Below are 24,808 nucleotides of genomic sequence, written 5' to 3' on the forward strand. Positions count from 1 at the left end.
GCTGGACCCCAGCAGCAAGCTAACCTACTGGTCAGAGTGCCTGCCCCCTGGGGGTCAGTGCACATCATAGCCACTGGTCAACCGGTCAACTGTCTACCCCCTGGTGGTCAGTGCACATCATAGCGAGTGGTTGAGCAGCCTTAACATATCATTAGCATATTATGCTTTGATTGGTTGAATGGATGACTGGACGACTGGACACTTAGCATATTAGGCTTTTATTATATAGGATGGTGGCCATTAGTAATATACATCAATCGGACATCTCAAGGGCAAAAGAACCTTGCACTGAGGGCATCAGAGCCTTGGCAAAATTAAACAGGGAAAATAACACAAGTGTTAAGGAATTCTTGAAATAGAATTAACTGTGGAACCAAAAAGGGATTTGTTACTATTGTATATAGATCCAATTTTCATAAATTACCTAAGCATCTATGACATTTACCTCTTAATAGCTCCTATTTACCAAGGTCCCCTTCCCCTGGATAACCATTCATATTTTAACAGAGTCCATCCGTAAATGTTACATTGTTTCTCCCTTTTGATTATAATTAAGCATCAAGGCCTTAAATTTATCATGCATTCAGCATGGAATGTTTAACAAAACTTTAACAAGCCCAAAGTGTGCCATTATGAGCAGCACTGACACTGCTAATCGGCCTTTGGAGATCCCTCCCATAAGCAGTCAATGCCATCAAATAAAACCAGTATCGGCCTCCAAAACTTACAGATACAGTAGGAAGTAGAGCATAAATTGAGTGAAACTTATATTAAGACAAGCTATACATCAAATTCCTAAATAAATGTGCATATGTGCTTGATATAAGAATAATCTATATAGTTGCAGATAAAATGGATTTCCTTCAAGCAGTTAACACAAAACTTTATTTGCATTAAAGCTTCTCTTAAGCAACAATTACTATGACCAACTACCACTTAAGTACAAAGTTTTAAAAACAAAACACATTTTTAAAGCAAAAAAGAACAAATTAACATAGAAGAACTCAATAAAACACGACTCATCTGACTGCAATGGAGACTAAACTGTTTTTGGGTACAATGTCCATATTTAATGAGCACTGTACCTGAAACTCAAAAACTGAAATAAAAGTAATGACTAAAATAGGTGTTACAACAGAGCTGTTTTGTTTACCTTGCATCACAGTAAGTTTTTATTATTATTTTGGTGTGTTCAGAATTCTACTATGTAAAGGTATAAACTACCTAATGTCCACTAGAGACTCTTGAAAAGAGAGTTCATGAAACCCTAAAGTGAGTGACTTTTTGAGAAACTACTTAATAGTATTTATCTTTCAGGGGAAACCATTTGTAAATAATGTGTGAGTATTACTGACAGCAAAAGGTATTGTAATAAAGTAAGTTCCCCTAAGTCAGTGGTCGGTACACCGCGGCTTGCGAGCCACATGCGGCTCTTTGGCCCCTTGAGTGTGGCTCTTCCACAAAATACCACGTGTGGGCGCGCACGTATAGTGTGATTGAAACTTCGTGGTCCATGCGCAGAAGTCGGTATTTTGTGGAAGAGCCACACTCAAGGGGCCAAAGAGCCGCATGTGGCTCACGAGCCGCAGTTTGCCGACCACTGCCCTGATACTTTCTCCATAAAATCCTAATTTTTATTGCAATGGCCTACTTTTGCTTCTGAGTTTTTTTGGTGATTTTGTTTTTAAAATGCACGTCAGCTATAACTCTGGTTGTCTTTCTCCTAATCCTCTTTATTATAGCATCAATTCACACGTGTATAAATTAAAATAACATTTTTATGCATATAAAATCAACATACCATTTTAGAACATTTAAAAATATCTATAAAATACATAGAGAAAAAAATCATCTATACATTTACTAACTCAAATATAACTATGTGATTATATTGGTTTTTATCCTTCTAGTCATTTGTATATGCATATAATTTGCATATCTGAGTTTATATGGTATAAAAATTGTCATTATTTACCTTAAGAAGGCTTTCTCCTGGTCATTAAAAATGATCAGTAATCATATTTTTAAATACAAATTTAAGTGGCCTATTAACTGCAAATAAAGTTTCAAAACCCTTCCCACCCACATTACTCTTTACCCTAAAAAGCAGGATTTTTGCACAGGCTAAGACTAAGGGAGCAACTTGGCTAAGGAGTACAGTTTTAGGCTAAGAAGTGAAGCTGTAAATGGCACTTGTTCCTGCATGTTTTAGTAGTTTTATTTTTGTATTCTTTTGGGGTTTATTATTATCAACATTATCTTATACTCGGGGGCCAGAGAATGAATTTGTGCACCCTAAAAGGAACTGTGGGCCGCGAGGCTGCAGTGAGCACAGGGGCGGGTCTCAGCCCATCCTCCACGCCTCTGCCCAGACTCTCCCATCAAGGCCCCAGTCCCCTGTTGGCTGGCAGCCCAGCTTGGCGCTGGTCCTGCTCACACCCACTGATGGCACGGAGCGATTGGTGTCGGCGCAAGCAGTGGGTGCGAGCAGGGTTGGGGTCATCAGCGGGTGCAAGCAGTAGCTGCTGCCCCAATTGCCCCTCAGTAGCAGGGGGAGGTGGAGAAGACCTCAGGGGCAATCAGGGCCAGCAGCTGCCACTCGCACTCGCTGATGGTGCCTAGTAATCGGGACCAGCGCCGGGCGCTGGCAGCAGGTGCAAGCGGCAGCTCCAGCGCTGGCTGCGGGTGTGAGCAGGGCCAGCGCCAGCAGTGGGTGTGAGTGCTGGGTGGGACCATGGCACGCGGGAGCAAAGAATTTTCAGTAACCACCAGACGCGCGCCCCAATGACAGCGACTGGCGCCCCACCTTGGTCTGTCGCTGATGGTGCCAAGTAATCGGGACCGGCGCCGGGCGCTGGCAGCAGGTGCAAGCGGCAGCTCCAGCGCTGGCTGCGGGTGTGAGCAGGGCCAGCGCCAGCAGTGGGTGTGAGTGCTGGGTGGGACCATGGCACGCGGGAGCAAAGAATTTTCAGTAACCACCAGACGCGCGGCCCAATGACAGCGACTGGCGCCCCACCTTGGTCTGGCGCCCCCTCTCACCTGCTCCACCATCTCACCGCGGCTGATGCCCACCATGTTCTGTGCTCTGCCACCTGCTGCCCACACCTACCATATTCCACACACGCCCCCCTGGTGGTCAGTGCATGTCATAGCAACTGGTTGTTCAGTTGTTTGGTTGTTCTGCCGTGCGGTCTATTTGCATATTAGCCTTCCCCTCTCACCTGCTCCACCATCTCGCCACGGCTGATGCCCAGCATGTTCTGTGCTCTGCCACCTGCTGCCCACGCCCACCATATTCCACACACGCCCCCCTGGTGGTCAGTGCATGTCATAGCAACTGGTTGTTCAGTTGTTTGGTTGTTCTGCTGTGCGGTCTATTTGCATATTAGCCTTTTATTATATAGGATGACCAGTTTAGGCTTCTTTTATTCCTGGGACTGGTGTGGTAAGAACGCCCAGGCCTCCTTCCTTAGGAGTTGGGAAAAGCCTCCTGTTTGATAGCCAGGTGAGGATCAGGATGGTGGGGCAGGTAAATGGAAACCTGAAATCTCCTGTGTGCAGATGAGCCACCCAGGGCTAGAGTTTAGACAGCGAGATCCACATTTCCACAGGAATTTGTGGATTTGCTTGAAAAAACCCCACTTATGACCACACCAAGGAACCTGTGCTGTTTTAGTCAGTTGTGGAAGGTCTCTGACTGCTCTTAATTATTTTCCAGAGAAAAATTAAAGCTGCTCTCTCCTCTAGATAAAATTTACCCTCTTCAATTTTATAGTGTTTTTTTCCTCCCTGGGTCCATGTCCTTAAAGATCTCTCTTTGATATTTTACCAGTTTAAAAGGAATCAAGTTAAAACTAGAGGTGCTGTTGTGTAGCACATGGCCATTTCAAATGAATATGAAGAAACACATCCCTATGGGCCAATGCTGAAGATTTAAGATGGTCCCTTAGGAAGCCAGGCCTGTTCTCTCCAGTTTGGGAATAGCTCTACTCTGTTCTGTCCTTGCCAACTTTTATCCTCTGGGAAGCAGCTTGAGCATTCCTTACATTAAAAGAGTTCAACATATGTCCCACTCTCCTTTCCCATCTTCAGTCCTCAGCACTCATACACAGTAAACAGATGGCCCCCAAGTTCAGAGGCAGAAAACAATACATAGCCTTCTTATTGAATGGCTAGAGGCCTGATGCACGAAAATTCATACAAGAGTAGACCTTCCTTCCCCCGGTTGCCTGCCGGCACCGGCTTTCTTCCGGCACCTGGGACCCAGTCTTCCCTCCTCCGGCCGGCTGCAGGCAACCGAGGCCGCAGGTACCCGGGACCCTGGGTGGCTTCACCCGTGCAGGCCGCAGGCACCCAGGACCCCGGGAGGCTTCCCCCAGGCCCCAACTTTGTCAGGAAGAACGTCCAGAAGGACGTCCGGAAGACGTCTAGTCTATCTGGTCTAATTAGCATATTACCCTTTTATTTGTATAAATTTCCAGTATCTCCAGGTAGTAACTAGGTCATAACCATACAATTTAGCCCTTAATCCTAATTATGTGTCCTTCATAAGAAACCAGGATCACAAAAAGTAATCACAGTTCTGAAAATAGATATGTTTGGGAAATATTGTCCTCTGAACTCCAGATTTGAGAGATTTGAGTTCAATTTCATAAATAAATGTAAAGAAATGCCAGCTATCAGGTTTTGATCATTCCTCCTTTCTAAACATTATCTAAGTAATAAAATACAATAAAAGACCAGAAACAATTCTAAACTATTTTAAATTATTTTTCTCTATCTTGAGCCAAGAAGATAGAGATAATTTTGTTTACTATTTATCAACAGGTCTATTCTAGTGAAGGTTAGAATGTTTTTCATCAAACTCCAATTTCCTTTTTCTTTTGTAAAATATTTGTGAAGTTACTAATTAGGTTGACCCTAATCCCCAAAGGAAAAAAATGTTCTATAAGTTTGATACATCGGATAACAATTATTCTCCCTATTATTATATTTCTGAAAAAAAAGCTCACTTAAAAAATCACTCATTCTCACTAAAAATATACATAAAAAATAATGTATGTCAATGTGCTGACAATCTGTCATTGTAAAGAAATTTCCTCAGCTGTTATTGAGTGGATACAGAAAAGAAATTGACTAAATATGATAACAGACAAAAAAGGTGTTTTAACTTTTGAATTGTGGTTTATGATTTACTACAATATTCATATTTGAAGGTTAAGGAAATGTATAGAAACATGAACATTTTAACTATCTTCTTACAATTCAAAAATAATTAGGAACAGGAAGCTTTGACAGCCCATTGGTATGTAAGTAAATTCCTTCCCCAACATCTTTGAGCCATCTAAACTCTCAGGAATGAGAAAACAGAATGGAGGACAATTCCTTGCTACTATTCACACATGCATAGATACAGTACATGTATAACTTTTCCAGGCTTATGTTGTCTTGAAAGACACTAAGTTCAGGTCTGTCAAATGTCCCCCAGTTTTGTAAGGTACAGAACCAATATTTTGATCACAGTCTTATTGCTGAATCAAAACATGGGCATAAATGTATGAATCACTCTTAGCAGGCCTAAACATAAAAAAAGATAATAAGAAAGTGTGTGTGTTTGTGGGAGCATGAGAGAAAGAGAGAGAGAGAGAGAGAGAGAGAGAAGGGAGAGAGAGAAGGGAGGGGAGAGGGAAGAGAGGAGAGAGAAGAAGAGAAGGAGAAGGGAAGGAAATTCAATATTAATGAAAGACCTTTCTGTTAGATGTGGCACCTGATTCAAATATCAAGAAGCAATTACTAGAATAGCTCTATGCTTATTTTTATTTATTTTTAGATATACTCTTCATACAATAAAATTCAACATTTTCAGAGTACAGTTCTGTACATTTTGACAACCACATACGCTTGTGTGTCAACAGGAAAATCTGATACTTTTCTGTCATTAGGAAACTGATAGTTTTAGTGTCACAGTCAGATCCAGCTAAATGGACACCAGGGTAGAGAGGTCAGATTGTGCTGAAGGGCAGTTTTTCTGATTCCTGGTCAATAAACCTCATGGTGACAAGGCCCTTGTTACTAGGTCTCTTTTCAGTGAATGTATTATTTGTACAAAATAACCTTCTACATCCCCCAAAGTGACTGGCTCAAAGGAAGACAAACCAAACTTGTTGGCCCGATGAAACATTAATTACTTGCTTAAAATAAAAATCAGTATACTAGTAGCTACTTGTTTTAGTGACTGTGGTTACTTAACAAGTTACCCCCAACACTTAGTGGCTCAAAATAGTGACGACATTAAGTTTGCTCGCAGATCTGTAACTGGGCAGCGCTCAGCACAGACCACACATCTCTGCTTCACTGGCTGGGGGCTGGAGTCCTCGGAAGTTCACTCACTCATGTGGCTGGCATTGAGACCTAAAAGAAGCTGTGGTCTTCCTACAACAGGACAGTTGGGTTCCCAGGGAGCACGTCCCTTTTACGCCCTATCCTTGGAAGTCACTTGGTGGGTATTGCTTGAGGCTGATACAAAGGTCCACCCAACTCAAAGCAAGAGGGCACAGGCCCAATGCTCAGTAGAGGAAGCACTTTGTATGAAGAACATGGGATTTAAAAGACATATTAATGTAGCCACCTTTGGAAAATAAAACCTGCTGCTCTGTTGTTATGAGCTGCCAAGATGAAGAGCTGCCAGAATGATCTTTCAGAAGTAGAAATCTCATCACATCACTACTACTGTGCTTAATATGCCATGACTCACACATATCTAAGGCTGAACTGATATCCCAGTTTTCTCTCCCCCTGCATATCTAGACCCTTCTCTCATACCCAGCCTTCAGCCATTCAGAGCTACTTGCAATTTCCCAAAGTCATAATTTCCTAGGGTAACCTTCCTTCCAGGCTTTTCTTTAGGAATCACTTCTGAGCCATGGCATCCTCTGGAATGCTCTCCTTGGAAGAAATAGCTGTGCTATTCCAAGAACAGGAACCTGTGTTCTCAACCTGGCATTGGCCCCTGGCCAACTGTCCATTCACTACCTGAGCCTCCATTTCTTCATGCTTCCCTTCCCTCCCATGGACAGATGTTGACCTCAAGGGCACTCCTTAACAAAAATTCCTCATGGAGACTCCATCTCAGAGCCTCCTTCCTCAGGGAGCCCAACCTGCCATGAACAGCATAGAATGATTCCAAACATTTACTACAATGAAAAATAAAATGCTTGCAATTCATGCCACTGACAATGGTTAATATCCCCAATATATAAAGAACTCCTAGAAATGAAAAAGAAAAGGAGGGAAATGGCAGTATTTATCAAAATTATTAATGGATTTACCCTTTGACATGGAAGTTCCACTTCTGGGAATTTATCCAACACTGCTGTATATTTGTTAAAGGAAAATGTTGAAGTTGGAAAAAACCCAAGTGTCCATCAATAGGGCACTGGTTAAGTAAACTATTTACCTAATTGAACACTCTGCAATGGGAAAGGAATGAGGAGGACCTTTAGTATGGATGTGGATAGATTCCTGAGACATGTTGTTATGTCACAAAAGTGAGGTGCAGGAGGCACCTCAGGTTGATAGAATGCAACCTTTTGTATAAAAAAAAGGCACAATGATGAACAATCATGATTAAGTTGGTGTCTGCATAAACAAATGCTGAAAGGACTATTAAGGACACTTCCAGGGGCAGGAGTCAGTGACGTGGACAGAGAGGAGGAGATTTTATTACATTTAACTACAGAGGGGGTTTACCAGTGACGTGGACAGAGAGGAGATTTTATTACATTTAACTACAGAGGGGGTTTAAAGTTTAGAACCATGGGAATGCATTATCTTTACACAACATGAAGTTTTTGTTTTTGTTTTTTAAACAAACCTCAGATCCATTTGGAATTAATATTGGTGAAAAAAGTAAAGTAAGGATTATGAATTCAATATAATATTTTCTCCAAATGGCCCCCTGTTGCCCATCACCATTCATGAAAGCTATCTCTTACTCACTCATTTCAAACACCATTTTTATGCTAAACCAAAGAGCCAGCTGCATATGGATCTGTCCATGCACCATCGCAACCTGCTTTCATCACTATACCTTTACACCATGTTTAACATCTGGTATGACATAGCCCTCTTAACATTTTTATGTTTAAAATTTCCAGGCTATTTCTCATATTTACATTTTATATGTTCTTCAGCATGTTCTTGCTTAAATACTTATTTTGATACTTTTTATGTATGTATATATGTGCATGTATATGTATGTGTGTATACATATATGTATATGTATGTGTACATATTTCTTCCTATCCAAGAGTGGGATAGGTCTTTCTATTTATTCACATTGATTTTAATAGTGGCACTTTTCTTACTATGCTTTAGTATCTCTAAGTTCATTTTAAATATTATATCTTTTTTATATCTAAATTAAATCTTTTTTCTAACTCATTGTTTGTAAGTATAAAACTTGATTATAAAAATTATTCTAACTTTAATCTTTAGAATTAATTCTATCAATTTAATTAGCAACAATAAAGACTTAATTGCTTTAAGTAGAATTTAGTTTTTTTTCTATTTATGCTTATTCCTTAGAAATCATTGGTTAGCATTTCTTGATAAGGGAAGATATCACTTGTGGCATTCATGTTGTGACAGATGCTACAAAAGAAGGAAGAGAAAGGGGAACAGCAGAATTATCGCTCATGACGCCTATCTGTGCAGACTCCAGCTAAAGGCAGGCGAGCCAGTTACGGGAGGAGCAATGCTGAAGAGGCCTCCTTTCCACCACAGACAGGTCTCTATCCAACCACACAAACAGAAAGAGGAAAGAAAAACCAGACTTGTGTGTATTATACATGGTTCTTGTAAGTGAAAGGCAGTGCTTAGTCCAGGAAGGACTTCTAGAAGGATGGGCCTGGGAGAGCAGTGTAAAAGCAATGGCTATCTGCTTGATGTCATTCAGGTGGGAAGAAAAATCCAGTTGCTATATAACTTCCCTATAGTGAAATTCCATCAACCCTTTCTGATACATTCAAGGTTAAACTAATAAGACACTGGGAATACCTAATGTGAACTTTTAACATTTTCAGCAAGAATTAATAATTCTAATGCATATTTTGCATCAGCTAATGATACTAGGAACAGATAAAAAACAAGAGTGGAAGAAGTCAGAAAGAAGATCATAAACTGTACAATTCCACTCATGACATTCAAAGAAAGGCAAAACTGTAGGGTCAGAAAACAGACTACCATTGCTAGGAACTGGATGTGGTTGACTACCCAGGGGGGCTGGGGAGATTTTTGGGTAAATTTCTTGGGCTAGTTCCCTACTACCCCCACCCCTGCAAAAGTCAGCGTATACAAAACACACTCAGCTTTTATAGATTTAAAATATATTCAGAAATAACAGCAGTAAGAAAGAAACAAGGAAAATGTATTTTCCATTTTCATATTGACAGATACTAATGGCAGGATATATCTCATTGGTGTTTGTTCTTATGGTGGAGTGTCCCAAAGCAGGTGAATTTCATAGTACTCTGAAGGCAGGTGGTGTAAGTACTCTGAAGGCAGGTGGTATAACTGATAAAACTTCTGGGTACTTTAAGGCTACAGTTGGTCCAGGTGGAAAATACCCAAGATCAACATAGCACCTTAACCACCTGCAAGCATTGACATTATCTTTGTTGACAGCACAATTCCTACTCATTTGCACACAGGGAGAGGGGAGTTGTGTTTTCCGTAGGCATAGAGAGGCAGTGCTCTTATTGGCCTCGGAAGCAGGCCGACTTCTTGATCCAATGCAGCCTGGAAAATGAGTTTGTCAACATGAGGTGGTTTGGCATTGAAAGAAACCAGTGAAACTCACGTCTGGGAACAGAGGAACCACTCTCACTTGGATTCCTTCCAGCGATTCCAGCAGAGTGGACGCTTCAGGGGCTGGAGTTTTAAGGGACAAGTACACCAGTTTTAATGTCAAGTGTGTGAGCACCAAGGGTTCTAGGCTAATTAATGAAATCTGTAAATGCCACTCTGGGTCAGGAGAGGAGATCAGGCCATAGATGATGTTAGAAGAATTATTTCTCAGTTTTGAACAGGTGACCACATTACTAGAATACAATTATTTATTAGCACCTTAATTATTAGCCCAGATGAAAGCAAGCACATTTCAAGTTAATCTAACAGATTTAATCCTGGTAATTCTGCTCTATGGTGATTACAAGTAGCTGCAGTGTCCAATAAGAGCTATGTCTGAGGTAAAACTATCTGATGATGTAGAAAGGAAAGACTCACCTCCTCCCCGGAAGGTTTCCAGCAAAAGGTGAACTAGACGGCTACCCTGCTGTTGTGGGCAGATTCCCATTGTGGGAGGAGGCAGAGATTAGAAGAGACTCAAGCCCAAAACAACACTATAGTCCTAAGGTTCATCAAATATTAAATACCTTAAAATAATATTAAAGGCTAATCTGAATGCTGAGTGGTTGGTACTATTCTAAAAGGCTTTTCTATATGATTTCACTTAATCCTCAGAAAGGATGTGTGTACTTTAGTCTCCTCATAATACAGAGAACGAAGGACCCTGAGGCTGGCAGGGGTCAGGAGGCATGCCCAACCTGCACGGTTTGGGCTGGAAGCAAAGGCCCCAGGTGGTCTGATTGCACCCTGCCCATGCCGTCCCCGCTGGTGGCAGTCACCAGTGAGACAGTGCATGGAGGAGTGGTTCTAGAAAGACAATGCCCAGCGTTCCTCAACTTTCTTCTCCCCACGAAGGGTTAGCATGAGGTGTCCACCTGGCCAACTCCCTCCTCCCCCACCATCATCTTGTTTTATTATGGTCAGTGTTATTCTAGTCACATTTTACTCAAGTCCTTCCCTAAACTATGATACTACCTGGAGTCCAGTGATATTCTGGTCCCTGATTCACAAGCCCCTGGGATCCGGCACCCAGAACTCCACAACCATGGGAAACCCTATTCCTACAATGGAATGCTGCTCAGCAATTAAAAAGAAGAAACTATTGATACAACAACATGGCGGAACCTCACACGCATTATGCAGAATGAAGACCATAAACTCATTCCACTCATGACATTTGTAGAAAGGCAAAACTACAGCATCAGAAAGCAGACGGCCATTGCTGGGGACTAGATGTGGTGGTAACTGTTGGCTACGAATGGGGCTGGGGAGATTTCTGGAGATGACCCTGTTCTACATCTGAGTGTAGTGGCGATGACACTACTCTGTGTATTTATGACTCACGGAACTGGATGCTAAAACAGGTACATTTTACTGTATGTAAATTATCCTATATAATAAAAGGCTAATATGCAAATAGACTGAACTGTGGAACAACCGGAACAACCAAACAACCAGTCGCTATGATGTGCGCTGACCACCAGGGGGTGTGCACGGAACATGGCGTTAGCCACGGCGGGATGGTGGAGTAGGTGAGCAGGGGTGCCAGACCAAGGCAGAGCACCAGTCGCTGTAATCAGGGAGAGCCTCTGGTGGTTACTGCTGAATCTTTGCTCCCTTGCACCACGGTCCTGCCCGGCGCTCGCACCTGTGCCAGTGCCGGCCCTGCTTGCACCCACTGCTGGCACCAGAGCTGCCACTCCCACCTGCTGCTGGTGCCCGGCGCTGGTCCCGATCGCTCGATGCCATCAGCAGGTGCGAGCAGCGGCTGCTGGCCCTGATCACCGCTGAGGGCTTCTCCACCTCCCCCAGCTCCTGAGGGGCGATCAGGGCAGTAGCCACCACTCACAGCAACCACCACTCACACCTGCTGATGGTGCTGGCCCCACTCGTACCAGCTGCTGGCACCAGCCCCAATCACTTCACGCCGTCAGCCAGCAGATAGGGGACCGGGGACCGTGGCGGGAAGGGCCGGGTGTGGGCACGGAGGATGGGCCGAGACCCACCCCTGTGCCCACTGCAGCCTCACGGCCCACAGTTCCTTTCAGGGTGCACGAATATAAGGCACTGGGCCCCAAGTACCTTATAAGAAAAAAAGAGGTATACCATATTAATAAACACCTTCAAAGAAATAAAGAAAATTAATAGGGTGAGGCTAACAAGAAGGTAAAGCTTCTAGTTAATAGCTAATTTTATTAAAAAAAGCAATTTTCAAGTTGACAGAGACTGACAAAGAGACGATCAAAATAATATAGCTTAAAGAAGTAATAATAAACTTTATCTGATGTCCCCAGATAAAAGAGGCCAATATTTTAATCAATATTCTTTTACTGCCAGGCTCTGGAGGTACAAGCAGTATTATTAGCACTAATATACTTTGCCTCCCTCAGTTTGAAAGACCAGGCAAGAAAGCATATATATCATATCACTTCTATTCTTGAAGCTTCTTTAAATAGTCCACTTGATCTGCCAGGACCTTGGGACTAAGAACTCTGAATTCTCAGGACATCTGTTGGAAAACCAATAGAGTGGCTCAAATGAGTTGTCAGAATGCAACAAGGATTATTTGCCACTTAAAAGTACAGGCATATACTAGAGGAGAGATGAGCTTCCTTACGTGATACTTATTAACTAACAGTCAAAGCCAAAACACTCCTAAGTCCAAGAAAAAGAAAAGTGAAATGCATTAACATAATAATTCCATTTTACCTGACTACAAAAAGGTATTTTAAAACTACAGGGCCAAAATCTATGTTTCTTTCCTAAGTCAGGCTGACCAGTTTAGAGAAAAGGAGAACAGAAGGCACCCTGACCCTGATCCTCTCCAAGCAAATGTAAGGCTGTCAAAAGAAAAAGGCAAACCTTCTCCATCACTGCAGGGAGAGGTGAGACTTTCTTTTGTCTCTTCCTATATTATCTGCTCCTTCATCTGCTACAAGAAGGTGTTTTTCCTGTTGTCACTTTATTTGGGGATGGGTGGGAGGAGGAAAAGGACAGGAAGAAATATAAAAAATAAAGTGCAAAAAATCTAAATGGTAAAATCAACTTCAAGAGATAAAATATATTTGAGAGTTTTAGCCAAAATAAAAGGTAGTTTAAGGTATGTTTAAAGAATGCAATCAAAATTATCCTTTATTTTTACAAAAGATAAGGTTAAACAAATTGTAAAATGAGTTAATCTTATTATACGTCAAGGGTATACTTCTCTGTATGAAAATTTCATTGGAAAGATTTAAGTTAGATTTTTTTTAAAAAAGGCAAATAATATAATGTGCTACTTAAGTAGTCTTCTCTGACATTCTTAAAAAATGAAAACGGCCCAATAGATTCTTCCATGCCGGCCTCTACTGAAGTGTGTTTGATGGATGGATGATCTGTCCATGAGCACTGTGTACTTCATCCTGTCTGGGGGCAAAGTCAGAAACAGCCCCTGCTGAGGAAGCCAGAGCCAACTTGGTAAATAGAAATAACATCCAGCCCGACAGGCACCCAGCACTAAACTATGCAGGTGCTGTCACTGCTTGCAGTGGGACTTTAAGGAAGGAGAGAAAGCTGGGACGGGTGAGCACTGACACAAGAGTGATGAGCCGGGCCTTTGGCTGGGGGTTGACTCCACAGCACTAGATGGAGAAGAAGAGTGGGCACCCCAGAACAAAGCCCAGCCCCAACACATGGCAGACCTCTCAAAGTTCACGTCGGCCTTTCATTTGATTTTGTTTTTTGGACTCGAGCCTTTTTTTTTATTCCAGGGAGGTTTATACATTTTATGGTGTTAAGAGACTCAATTTTTAAAACATCAATGTCTGAAATTTAGGGTTTTTTTTTAGAATGTTGGATCTTTATAATGATCCTTTTAGGTAAAGTAGCTGCAAAAACATAAAAAGAGCACATACTGTCACATGTCAAAGGCAGTAAGAATAGATTTTTATAACGTTCAAAGTGATTGTGTATTTTGTAGGAATCTTTCCAGACTGCTAGTATTTCTCTGTCTTTGTAACTACCCCCTCCCACTATGCTAATAAACTCCCAGCTCTATAAACTGCAGCAAGGAATTAGGCTTGGCGAGGACATTCTTAAGCCCACGCTAACTAGTTCTGCGGCCACCTTCCTTCTGAAACATGAGGCCCCACAAAGTGCACATCTTCTCTGTTGTTTACTGAGGGCTCTGCTGACGGCTGACATTTATCACGGAGCTGCAATAAACAGAGAGGGGGGAATGGGAAAGACAGGTGCAGCCTTACTTTAGCATCCTGACCTAATCCTCTCCTCCAGCCCCTTCACCTGATCAGCTCCTACTCATCCTTCAGGTCTTTACTCATTTCATCCAGGAAACCTGAGGCCACCCGGCTGCGACATACCACTTCTCAGTTCTCGTTACAGGCTGCCTTTCTCTAAGCCAGCACCCAAGTGCCCTTCCGTAATTGCAGGACCTCCTCCAGTGGTCGGCAAACTCACTAGTCAACAGAGCCAAATATCAACAGTACTTCTTCAAAATAGACTTGCCCAGGCCGAAAACGGACTTCTTCGCATGGGCCACGAAGTTTCAATCGCACTGTATGTGTGCCCACACGTGGTATTTTGTGGAAGGGCCACACTCAAGGGGTCAAAGAGCCGCATATGGCTTGCGAGCCGCAGTTTGCCAACCACGGCCCTACTCAATTCCAAGAGCAAGGGCTGTGTCTTGTTCATCCCCATCCCACAACACAAGAGAGCCGGGCTTGGAGAATGAGGATACATGAGGCAAGGAAAGTACTATTAAGAATGTCTCTGCCTTGGCCGGGTGGCTCAGTTGATTGGAGCATTGTCCTGTGTTCAATTCTGGGTCAGGGCACATATCCAGATTTCGGGTTTGATCCCCAGTCAGGGCAAGTACAGGAAGCAACAGATCAATGTTTCTCTCATATATCAATGTCTCTCTCTCTCTTTCTCTCTCTCTCTCTCTCTCTCTCTCTCTCTCTCTCATCAATGAAAACATATCCTTGGGTGAGGATTAAAAAAATAAAAAGAATGTTTCTATTTCTATTAACTCCCATTTCTATGTGCAAGGGGAAGTCTTTCTCAAAATAGCTTTCCTTCCAACATACTAAAATTATAATCAATGCTCAACAACTATCCACACGCAATAGGAACCACCCAGGTAATCATGGACTTGACAGCTGGGATGTTCCTTGAGTGACTGTGAATACAACCCGACAACCATGGGAGCTCTTCCCAAGCTATACACACCACCACCACCATTCTCCATGAAATGAGGAAATTTGTGGAGCTGGTCCCGGGGCCCCTGGTCTTAGCATTCTGCATGCCATGGACTCAGTGGTCAACACCTGATTAAAGCTTTGAATAGAAAAATTGATGGTTTCATATCTGATAAAGCCACAGCCTTTACAGAAAGGTACATATGTTGATTGAGCTTTTCAATCATGTTTACTTATTAACAGGCTAGCATTAAGCGCATGACAGCAAATATAGCCCTTCAAACAGTGAATCTATATTAGGAAACAAAACATCACCCCTGATGAGGCACAGGCCAGAGGAGGAAAGTTTAGCTATCAGGAATTTTGTCTTTTGCCACAAAGAGATTTCTTGTGTCATGAATAAAATGCATTTTTTTCAAAGCATATTTAAGCCATGCATTATAGCCCAAAGAGGGAAAAGTTACTGGATAAAATTGTGATCATGGTTTACATCTATTCTCTATTGACTTTAATATTTAAAGCAAAATCTGCCCAAGTCAGTACCTTTTTACACCATTTACAATGCCGTCTGGGATACTGTCAGGAAATAGACACCAGTTTGGAATATTCTGATCAAATCCACAGTATCTCTGTATATTAACATGTTTAATTAAGGCTCCCCAAACAGAAAGCCAACCAGACAGTACATGAAAGAGGGGGCTGCCTACAAGCAATTTAGATATAATATTTTCAAATAATGATGGCCTGAAAAATGGAGGAAAAAAACAAAACTTCTCAGAGGTCCAATAGAAAAAAAAATGGTTGTAAAACAATCAAAGAGAATATGCATATGTTTTCAGAAAAAATAAATTCAAAGTGCTCCACTAGCATTTTTTAGATTAAATGGCAGTTTATACATGAACCATAGTTCATTTTACTGCTTTAGTTTGAAGACACAAAAACATAATGCTGGTAAGGCTTTTCTCATGTCCTGTCGTATTCCAGAGTTCAGGCTTTTTGTTTGCTTGGTTATTTTAGATTTGTCAGATATTGATAAGTCTTAAATGACTTTCAACTAAATTTTGTCATTAGGTTGCATTTGGCCTCAAAATTCCTATGGTTTAAATCTTTATTTCCCATTCAGTGATATTTCCAGACCTCCATGCGAAATATGCATCCCGTTTTCTGGCTTGTATCCATACCAGTTTAATGACCCCCAAAAAGCCATTAAAACTCCTTACATATGTTGCCAAAATAAGCAGACCCTCTAAATGGTATAAAATTCCCATTTTTTTCACATCAATATCTATATGTTATGGTTTTTCTCAGTATTAGGAACCACCCACTCCTTAATCACCAGCATAATTTTAAAGTCTCATCTCTATTTCAAAGTTAACTGGATATGTTATCTTTATGTTATACCCAAGTTCACAGGACACCTATATCCTAATTTTTTTAATACAGGTTAAATTTAAGTACTTATCTATTTGAATTTTATTATCACTAAAATATATATTTTTAAATTTAAATTATTTATTGCTTAAAGTATTACATGAGTCTCCTTTTTCCCCCATTGACCTCTTCCTGGCTGCTCCGACCCCCCAGCACATGCTGTCTTTGTCCATTGGTTATGCTCATATGCATGCATATAAGTCATTCGGTTGATCTCTTACTTCCTCACCCCCCGCCTTCTCTCATAGGTTGGACAGTTTATTGGATGGTTCTGTCTCTGGTTCTATTTTAGTTCATCCATTTATGTTGTTTATTATATTCCACAAATGAGTGAGATCATGTGATATTTATCTTTCTCTGACTGGCTTATTTTGCATAGCATAATGCTCTCCCGTTTCATCCATGCTGTTGCAAATGTAAGAATTCCTTCTTTTTTTTACAGCAGCATAGTATTCCATTGTGTAGATATACCACAGTTTTCTAATCCACTCATCTGCTGATGGGCACTTAGGCTGTTTCCAAATCTTAGCTATTGTAAATTGTGCTGCTATGAACATAGGGGTGCATATATCCTTTCTGATTGGTGTTTCTAGTTTCTTGGGATATATTCCTAGAAGTGGGATCACTGGGTCAAATGGAAGTTCCCTTTTTAATTTTTTGAGGAAACTCCATACTGTTTTTCACCGTGGCTGCACCAGTTTGCATTTCCACCAGCAGTAAACGAGGGAGGGTTCCTTTTTCTCCGCATCCTCACCAGCACTTGTCATTTGTTGATTTGTTGATGATAGCCATTCTGACAGGTGTGAGATGGTATCTCACTGTCATTTTGATTTACATCTCTCGGATGACAAACCTACAGCCATCATCCTACTCAATGGGCAAAAGCTAAAACCATTTTCCCTAAGAACATGAACAAGACAGGGATGTCCACTTTCACCACTCCTGTTTGACATAGTACTGGAAGTGCTAGCCATAGTGATCAGACAAGAAGAAGAAATAAAAGGCATCCAAATTGGAAAAGAAGAAGTAAAATTATCATTATTCGCTGATGACATGATATTGTACATAGAAAACCTTAAAGACTCTATCAAAAAACTGGAAGACTTAATAAATGTAGCAGAATATGAAATTAACACCCAGAAATCTATGGCTCTTTTATACACCAACTAGAGGCCTGGTGCATGAAATTCGTGCACTGGGGCAGGGGGGAGGGTGTCCCTCAGCCCAGCCTGCACCCTCTCTAACCTGGGACATCCCTCTCACAATCCAGGACTGCTGGCTCCTAACCACTCGCCTGCCTGCCTGATTGCCCCTAACCACTCCCCTGCCAGCCTGACTAACACCTAACTGCTCCCCTGCTGGCCTGATTGCCCCCAACTGCCCTCCCCTGCTGGACTGATTGCCCACAACTGCCCTCTCCTGCTGGCCATCTTGTGATGATGTGGGGGTGGCCATCTTGTAATGATGTGGGGGCAGCCATCTTGTGACAACATGGGTGTGGCCATCTTGTGATGATGCGAGGGCGTGCCAGTCACCTAGGCTTTTATAAGTATAGATAATGAACTCACAGAAAGGGAAATTAAGAAAAAAATCCCATTTACCACTGCAACAAAAAAATTAAGATACCTGGGAATAAACTTAACCAAGGAGGTAAAGGACCTGTACTCAGAAAACAGGATGCTGAAAAAAGAGATAGAGGAAGATATAAACAAATGGAAGAATATACTATGTTCATGGATTGGTAGAATCAACATTATTAAAATGTCCATACTACCCAAAGCAATCTACAGATTCAATGCAATCCCCATTAAAATACCAACAGCATATTTCAAAGACCTAGAACAAACTCTCCAAAAATTCATCTGGAATAAAAAAAGACCCAGAATAGCTGCAGCAATCTAGAGAAAGAAGAACAAAGTTGGAAAGATCACAATACCAGATATCAAGCTATATTGTACAGCCACTGTTTTCAAAACTTCCTGGTACTAGCACAAGAACAGACATATAGACCAATAGAACAGAACAGAGAAAGCAGAAATCGACCCAAGCCATTATGCTCAATTAATATTTGACAAAGGAGGCAAGAGCCTACAATGGAGTCAAGACAGTCTCTTCAATTAATGGTGTTAGGAAAATTGGATAGATACATGCAAAAAAATGAAACTAGACCACCAACTTGCACCATACACAATAATAAACTCAAAATGGATAAAGGACTTAAAAGTAAGACAGGAAACCATAACAATCTTAGAAGAATTCATAGGCAGCAAAATAGCACACATATGTCGTAGCAATATCTTTACTGATACAGCTCCGGCAATAGAAATTAAGGAAAAAATAAACAAATGGAACTTCATCAAAATAAAAAGCTCCTGCACAGCAAAAGAAACCATCAACAAAACAACAAGAAAGCCCACTGCATGGGAGGACATATTTGCCAATGTTATCTCCAATAAGGGTTTAACCATTTGTACACCATAAGCGTCTATAGATGCAAACAGTGGACCTTTTTAAATTAAATTCAAAATATTGTGGCAGTGAACTGGTTAATCTCCAAAATTTATAGGGAAATCATACAACTTAACAAAAGGAAGATAAACAATCCAAACAAAAAATGAGGAAATGACCTAAATAGACACTTTTCGAAAGAGGACATACAGAAGGCCAAGAGACATATGAAAACATGCTCAAAATCACTAAAATATTTTATTCGTTCCAAATAACCTTTCCTGGGCATTCAGAAAGACCATACAAAAATATATAGTTAGTAAATGCTTAAAGTGCTGACCCTGCTATGCCTTGAAAACGTACTCTATTGGGGGATTTCTGAAAAACAAACTCGTAGTTGTTAAATAGTGTAAGGACTTTAAAGAATTTAATTGACCCTTCTCTTAGGAATTACCAAGTGGTCACATCAGGACTTCAAAGTTTATGGGAATCCTTCCCTAACCTCCCTACCCCCAATCTTTGTGCTTAAAAAAAATTCCTCCCATTGTTAAAATCAAAGAGTTTTTAAAAATTAGTCTTTCTGCCCTAGCCAGTTTGGCTCAGTGGATAGCGTGTCACCCTGTGGACCAAAGTGTCCTGGGTTCGATTCTGGTCAAGGGCACGCACCTTGGTTGCAGGCTCCTCTTCAGCCCCGGGGGCCTTGGTTGGGGCTTGTGCAGGAGGCAACCAATCGATGTGTTTCTCTCACATCGATGTTTCTCTCTGTCTTTCCCTCTCCCACTCTCCCTAAAAATCAATGGAAATAAATATCCTCAGGTGAGGATTAAAAATCAGTCTTTCCTTTCTGCTTTTAAATTACATTGAGAAACAGTTACATAATGGTTATGATTTATGCCCCAGGTCTCTGCTTACCATCTGCCCTATATATTGACAAATTTTCTGAAATCTCTTTTCCTATGTAACTTGCCTATTCTAGAATGAAAAAGGAATCCCAGCTTCCAGTAGTGATCTTGTTATTCAGATCCCCTTCCTCGGCCATTCTTCTATCCCATCCAGCCCTATCTTCTAGCCTTTGCTAATGTATTTGTTTTCCTGGCTCTCTACACAGACAGACACACCAGGAGCTGGCTGATGGGAATCCTACCTGCCTGGCAAGGCTATTAAGTTCTGCTCCATCTAGGCCACAACAGGATTTTACCTTCTGAGAAATATGTCCATCAGCTCACAGCCGCAAAACTTAGCACTTAATTGGTTTAATACAAAACAAAATTACATGTAAAGTTTGTTTTTCAAACTTTGAATGAGCTCCCCAAGGCATCTGATCTGTCTAGACGTTTCTGTTTTCCTCACGGTGGCTACAGTAACAAAGAGCTTGTGAATCCCTTTGAAATTTTTTAGCATTTTTTTTATTTTGGCAAAATATACATAATATAAAGTTTATCATCTTAATCATTTTTAGGTGTAAAAGTCACTGGCATTAAGTACTGCTGTGCAACCATCACTACCTGGCTCCAGAACTCTTTGGGACACTATTGTCACAGTCTACAGGAGGCAGACAGAAAATTTCCAGTTAGTTCCTAATAATAAAAACCTAGTTTTAATTCACTGAACTGTATGCCTAAAAAAGTGTATATTACTGTGTATTAATTATACTTCAACATTACCAATTAAAAGCAAATAAGGAGGGATATAGTGGGAGTGGGCTGGGGACAATTGGGACCCAGACCACAAGGGGTAGAGGCACAGTGGCAGAGATGGGGATTTTATCAGAAGACATAGGGACCCTTGAAGAGGCTGAAGAGAGTAGTGGCATTTATCCACTCACTCATGCCCAACATCTTTGAGCAGCTATGTTCTAGACACTGTGCCCCCACTAGAATTGGTCAGACATGTTTCACAAAGTTCATCCTGACTGCATTATAGATGATTGAGGGACAAAGCTAGTGGTGTTTGTCATCATTCAAGTAAAAAATACTAAATTAAGGCAGTAGCAAAGTCAGGAGAGAGCAAAAGCTGTATGTATTTTTAGTTTTACCTATTAATAGGGCCATCATGAAATCCCTATTCCATCATTTTGTTCCTATTTTTAGTCACTCCAAGGTTACTTTAGCTTGTTATGTAGCACACCAGATAAGCATTATGGTATACCAAGTGAGTAGACTGTATTATATCATGGGTTCATACTTCTTCCATACAACCTTTATTTATAATTTAAATCATATAATATCCTCATAATAACGGCTAAGACTATATAAGTGTGTATGTACAGGCGCATGTGTAAATCTTTTTAATTTGCCAAATTATTTTTAGACTTTTAAAAAATGCCTGATTTTATGTATATCAGAGGACATTTGAGATAGGAACATACTGGCTATGGCAAAGGGTTTCTCCTTGTATTACAAAAATACCACTTAAGAGAAATACGCAATATATTTAATTTATTCTCACTTAATTACAAAACCCTCAGAACACAAAACTAATCATTGCAAATGAGCTAATCAAATTACAACAATCTTTGACATTTTAGTTCAAAACACATTAAAAAAGCATGCAAAACGTACTTTCCTATTTTTAAAATTATATTTAAGTGCCAGTTGATGCCACAGAGGTCATTTGGAAATAATAGACACTGTCTGAGTCAATGCTCTGACTCCCGGCTCAGCCACGGATTTTGTTCTCTTGGTTTTCAAATTAATATCTCTGGGGAAAACTTACTAAAAATTGGGCAGAGAGTAATGAAGACTTTTTATTTATTTACTTTGAATTTTGTAAAGAATGCTTTCAAAGGCATTAGCAACTGTTGCCCAGCTACAAATGAAAAATTAATTTAAGGAACTCACAGAGCATTTTCAGGGCCTCATTCCAAATAGAATTTCTCAGACAGACTAAAATTGTACTCTTCTCATCTTCAGCCCACTTGAAGTTAAAAAAAAAAAGGCAAGATAGTAGGTGTAAATGACTAAGAAGGGCCCCAGAGGATGCTCTGGAAGCTGAAGGGTTAGGAGCTTCATGTAGTATGTCTTGATAAGATTTCTAGACTATCTGTAATTTGCTGATTGTGAGGAAAACCAGATTATTAAGAGACCTTGTGAAGCCAACAGCTACAAGAGCTTAAAATGCATGTGAAATTTGGGATGACGTGTGGGAACAGGGACTCTAATACTCTATGACCCCAAGTGCCATTTAGGAGTGACTCCTATCACAAATGCAAAAAATGTCACAGGAACAGGGGACAGACATCTTTAAAGCGTCAAAAAGGAATTGTAAAAATGACTAGGAAGAAGATAGAAACTACAAAGTCCATTATGCAACATCTGAAAGTTTTTACTTGGAGTGGGCTGAGTTGAATATTACAGCACAAGACAAGCAGATAAGGCAAATAGGCTGCCTTTGTATAAATTAGGAAAACACATGCATTTTTTCAGGTTTCCCTATGTTTCAGCCCCATTTATCCCACCGACTGGGCAGCCTCGTGCAGTGAACAACCTGTGCAATCAGGAAAATTACTCGTTAGTAGTTTACTTACAGAGCGAGTGATGCAAACCTATATGTTTGACCTGAATATTCAAAGGAAAGAGTAGGCAATTTGGTAAAGAAGTGGTTAGTCACAGAAAACCACTTGTTAAATTATCTGAGCTGAGTATTTTAAGGGACCACATCAGAAAGAGTTGATCTATGCCTAGGTTCTTATTTCTACCAAGAGTTGAGAAATCAGACACAAAATAACCCATAATAGAATCAGATATTTACACCATTCATAATCAACATTGCTTTTCTATTTCATTCCGGAGGATGAGGCCCAGAAATCAGGATTTTAAAAAGATTCCCAGGTGATTCTAATGTGCAGCCAAGGTTGAGAACCACTGCCTTAGAGGAACTGCCTGCTTCCTCTTCTCTAAACACATTTGGAAATCTATTAGTCACGATGGTCTCAAAGCCACACCTCTATAGCAGAGCGGTTCTTATAGGAGGAGTGAGGTGGCTGGTACTCCCACTGAGAGCAAAGTGCCTTTTCCACTTTTCCCTAGCCCACCCCTCTCCCCATCTAGTTCCTCCAGCAAGCACATTTAATTTACTTAAAACCGAATCCGCGTCACGAAAAACAGTGTGAAAACTCCATGAGTTCACTGAGAGATTTTTAATTACCTTGTTGGTTTATTCTCCACTCACCTCCACACCCACCCCATTTAAGTAGCAGTGCCCAAATACCCCAGAGCAATAAAAAATGCTCAGGAAACTTGAGGATTCCATGAGAACTATAGCAAGAAATCAGGCCCTTTCATTCTAGTCAAGAAAAACTGACTGGGTTGCCTAGACAGGTCTCAGAAAGGTGTGAACACAGCTGCCCAGGCTCTGGTCACCCTGGGAGGAATGACAGCAACATCTGCTCAGGCCAAGACGAGCCCTGGATGGAGAGGGCCTTCCTCCACTGGGCAGGGACTGCGGGGTGGCATGGTGCTGCTGACTCCGGCCTTGGTTACTCAGCATGGAGACCTAAATCTAGAAGGTGTCCCTAGTTTCAAGGAGGTCATGTGTGTACAGGCTTCAACAGGTCACAGCAGCACCATTTCTTTAACTTCACATTAATAAAATCCTTCCTTAAGTTACTTGAAATACTGAAGATGCCCTCTGGAAAAGGCCTTGCCAGTCAAGGAAAAAGTCCATGCTGCTCACCTCAATAATGTAGAGAACCACGTTCTTGTAGAAGCAGTACAATATGCACTTGGTCACCCGGTTGTAGCTCCAGGCCCCATGAACCAACAGGAGCTTCTCTAAGTAGGAAAACTGCAAAAAGAAAATGAAGTTCAGAGAAGCCCATCATCCTATATAATAAAAGCTTAATATGCTAAGTGTCTGGTTGACCGGCCGGCTGTTCAACCAATCAAAGCGTAATCTATATATATAAAAGCCTAATCAACTGGACCACTGGGCGGTAGCTATGATGCGCACTGACCACCAGGGGACAGACGCTCAACACAGGAACTGCCCCCTAGTGGTCAGTGTATTCCCACAGCAAGAGCACTGCTCAGCTGCCAGACGCTGGGCTCATGGCTGGCAATGCGCAGCTGTGGTGGCACGAGCCTCTCCCAGGAACACTCCCCCCACACGCCCAAGCAGTGGCAGGGCAGACGCAGCATGGCTGGGATGAGTGGGAGCAGCACAGCACCCAGCCCAGGCTCAGCCTCCTCCCTGGCGGCCTACTGCTTCATGCACTATTTTGTGCTGTGTGGGATCTATGACAGTGGGCTAGAGTCTGATGAGCTGGTAAGTAAGGCAGGGCTGTGGTGGCACAGAGTTCCACTGATCCCCGCAGGCCAGGCCGAGGGACCCCACTGGTGCACGAATCCATGCACTGGGCCCCTAGTATGCTAATGATATGCTAAGGCCGCTCAACCACTTGCTATGACATGAAATGACCACCAGGGGGCAGACAGTCAATTGGTTGACCAGTCGCTATGATGTGCAATGACCCCAGGGGACAGACGCTCCGACCGGTAGGTTAGCTTGCTGCTGGGGTCTGGCCAGATGAGCCAGACGGGCCAGATGAGCCAGATGGGCCAGCTGAGCGAGACGGGCCGGACACACCCTGGAGCCCCCCTGCCATCTCTCTCTGGCTGGCCAACCTCCTGCGTCTCTCCCCGGCACCAATCTTGCACCAGTGGGGTCCCTTGGCCTGACCTGCACTCTCTCGAAATCCAGGACCCCTTGGGGGTTATCGGAGAGACAGTTTCAGCCCGATCCCACAGGGGGAGCACCGCTCACAGCTGGTGAGTGCAACAGCGGTGGCGGGAGCCACTCCCATCTCCATGGCAGTGCTAAGAATGTCT

General features: G+C 41.8%; 1 protein-coding gene across 4 annotated transcripts in view; it reads right to left on the reverse strand.

Annotated features, from left to right (window-relative positions):
- Window positions 1-24,808, reverse strand: part of ATP8A2 (ATPase, aminophospholipid transporter, class I, type 8A, member 2) — a 651,371-nt gene that overhangs the window by 225,245 nt on the left and 401,318 nt on the right. For all 4 annotated transcript variants that reach the window (XM_014539417.1, XM_014539416.1, XM_014539418.1 and 1 more), the window contains one exon: window positions 23,655-23,765. In XM_014539417.1, coding sequence (XP_014394903.1) covers window positions 23,655-23,765 — 111 coding nt within the window. The remainder of the gene's footprint in view (window positions 1-23,654; window positions 23,766-24,808) is intronic.

Source organism: Myotis brandtii, unplaced genomic scaffold (genome assembly GCF_000412655.1).
Source record: "Myotis brandtii unplaced genomic scaffold, ASM41265v1 scaffold216, whole genome shotgun sequence".
Lineage (NCBI taxonomy): Eukaryota > Metazoa > Chordata > Mammalia > Chiroptera > Vespertilionidae > Myotis > Myotis brandtii.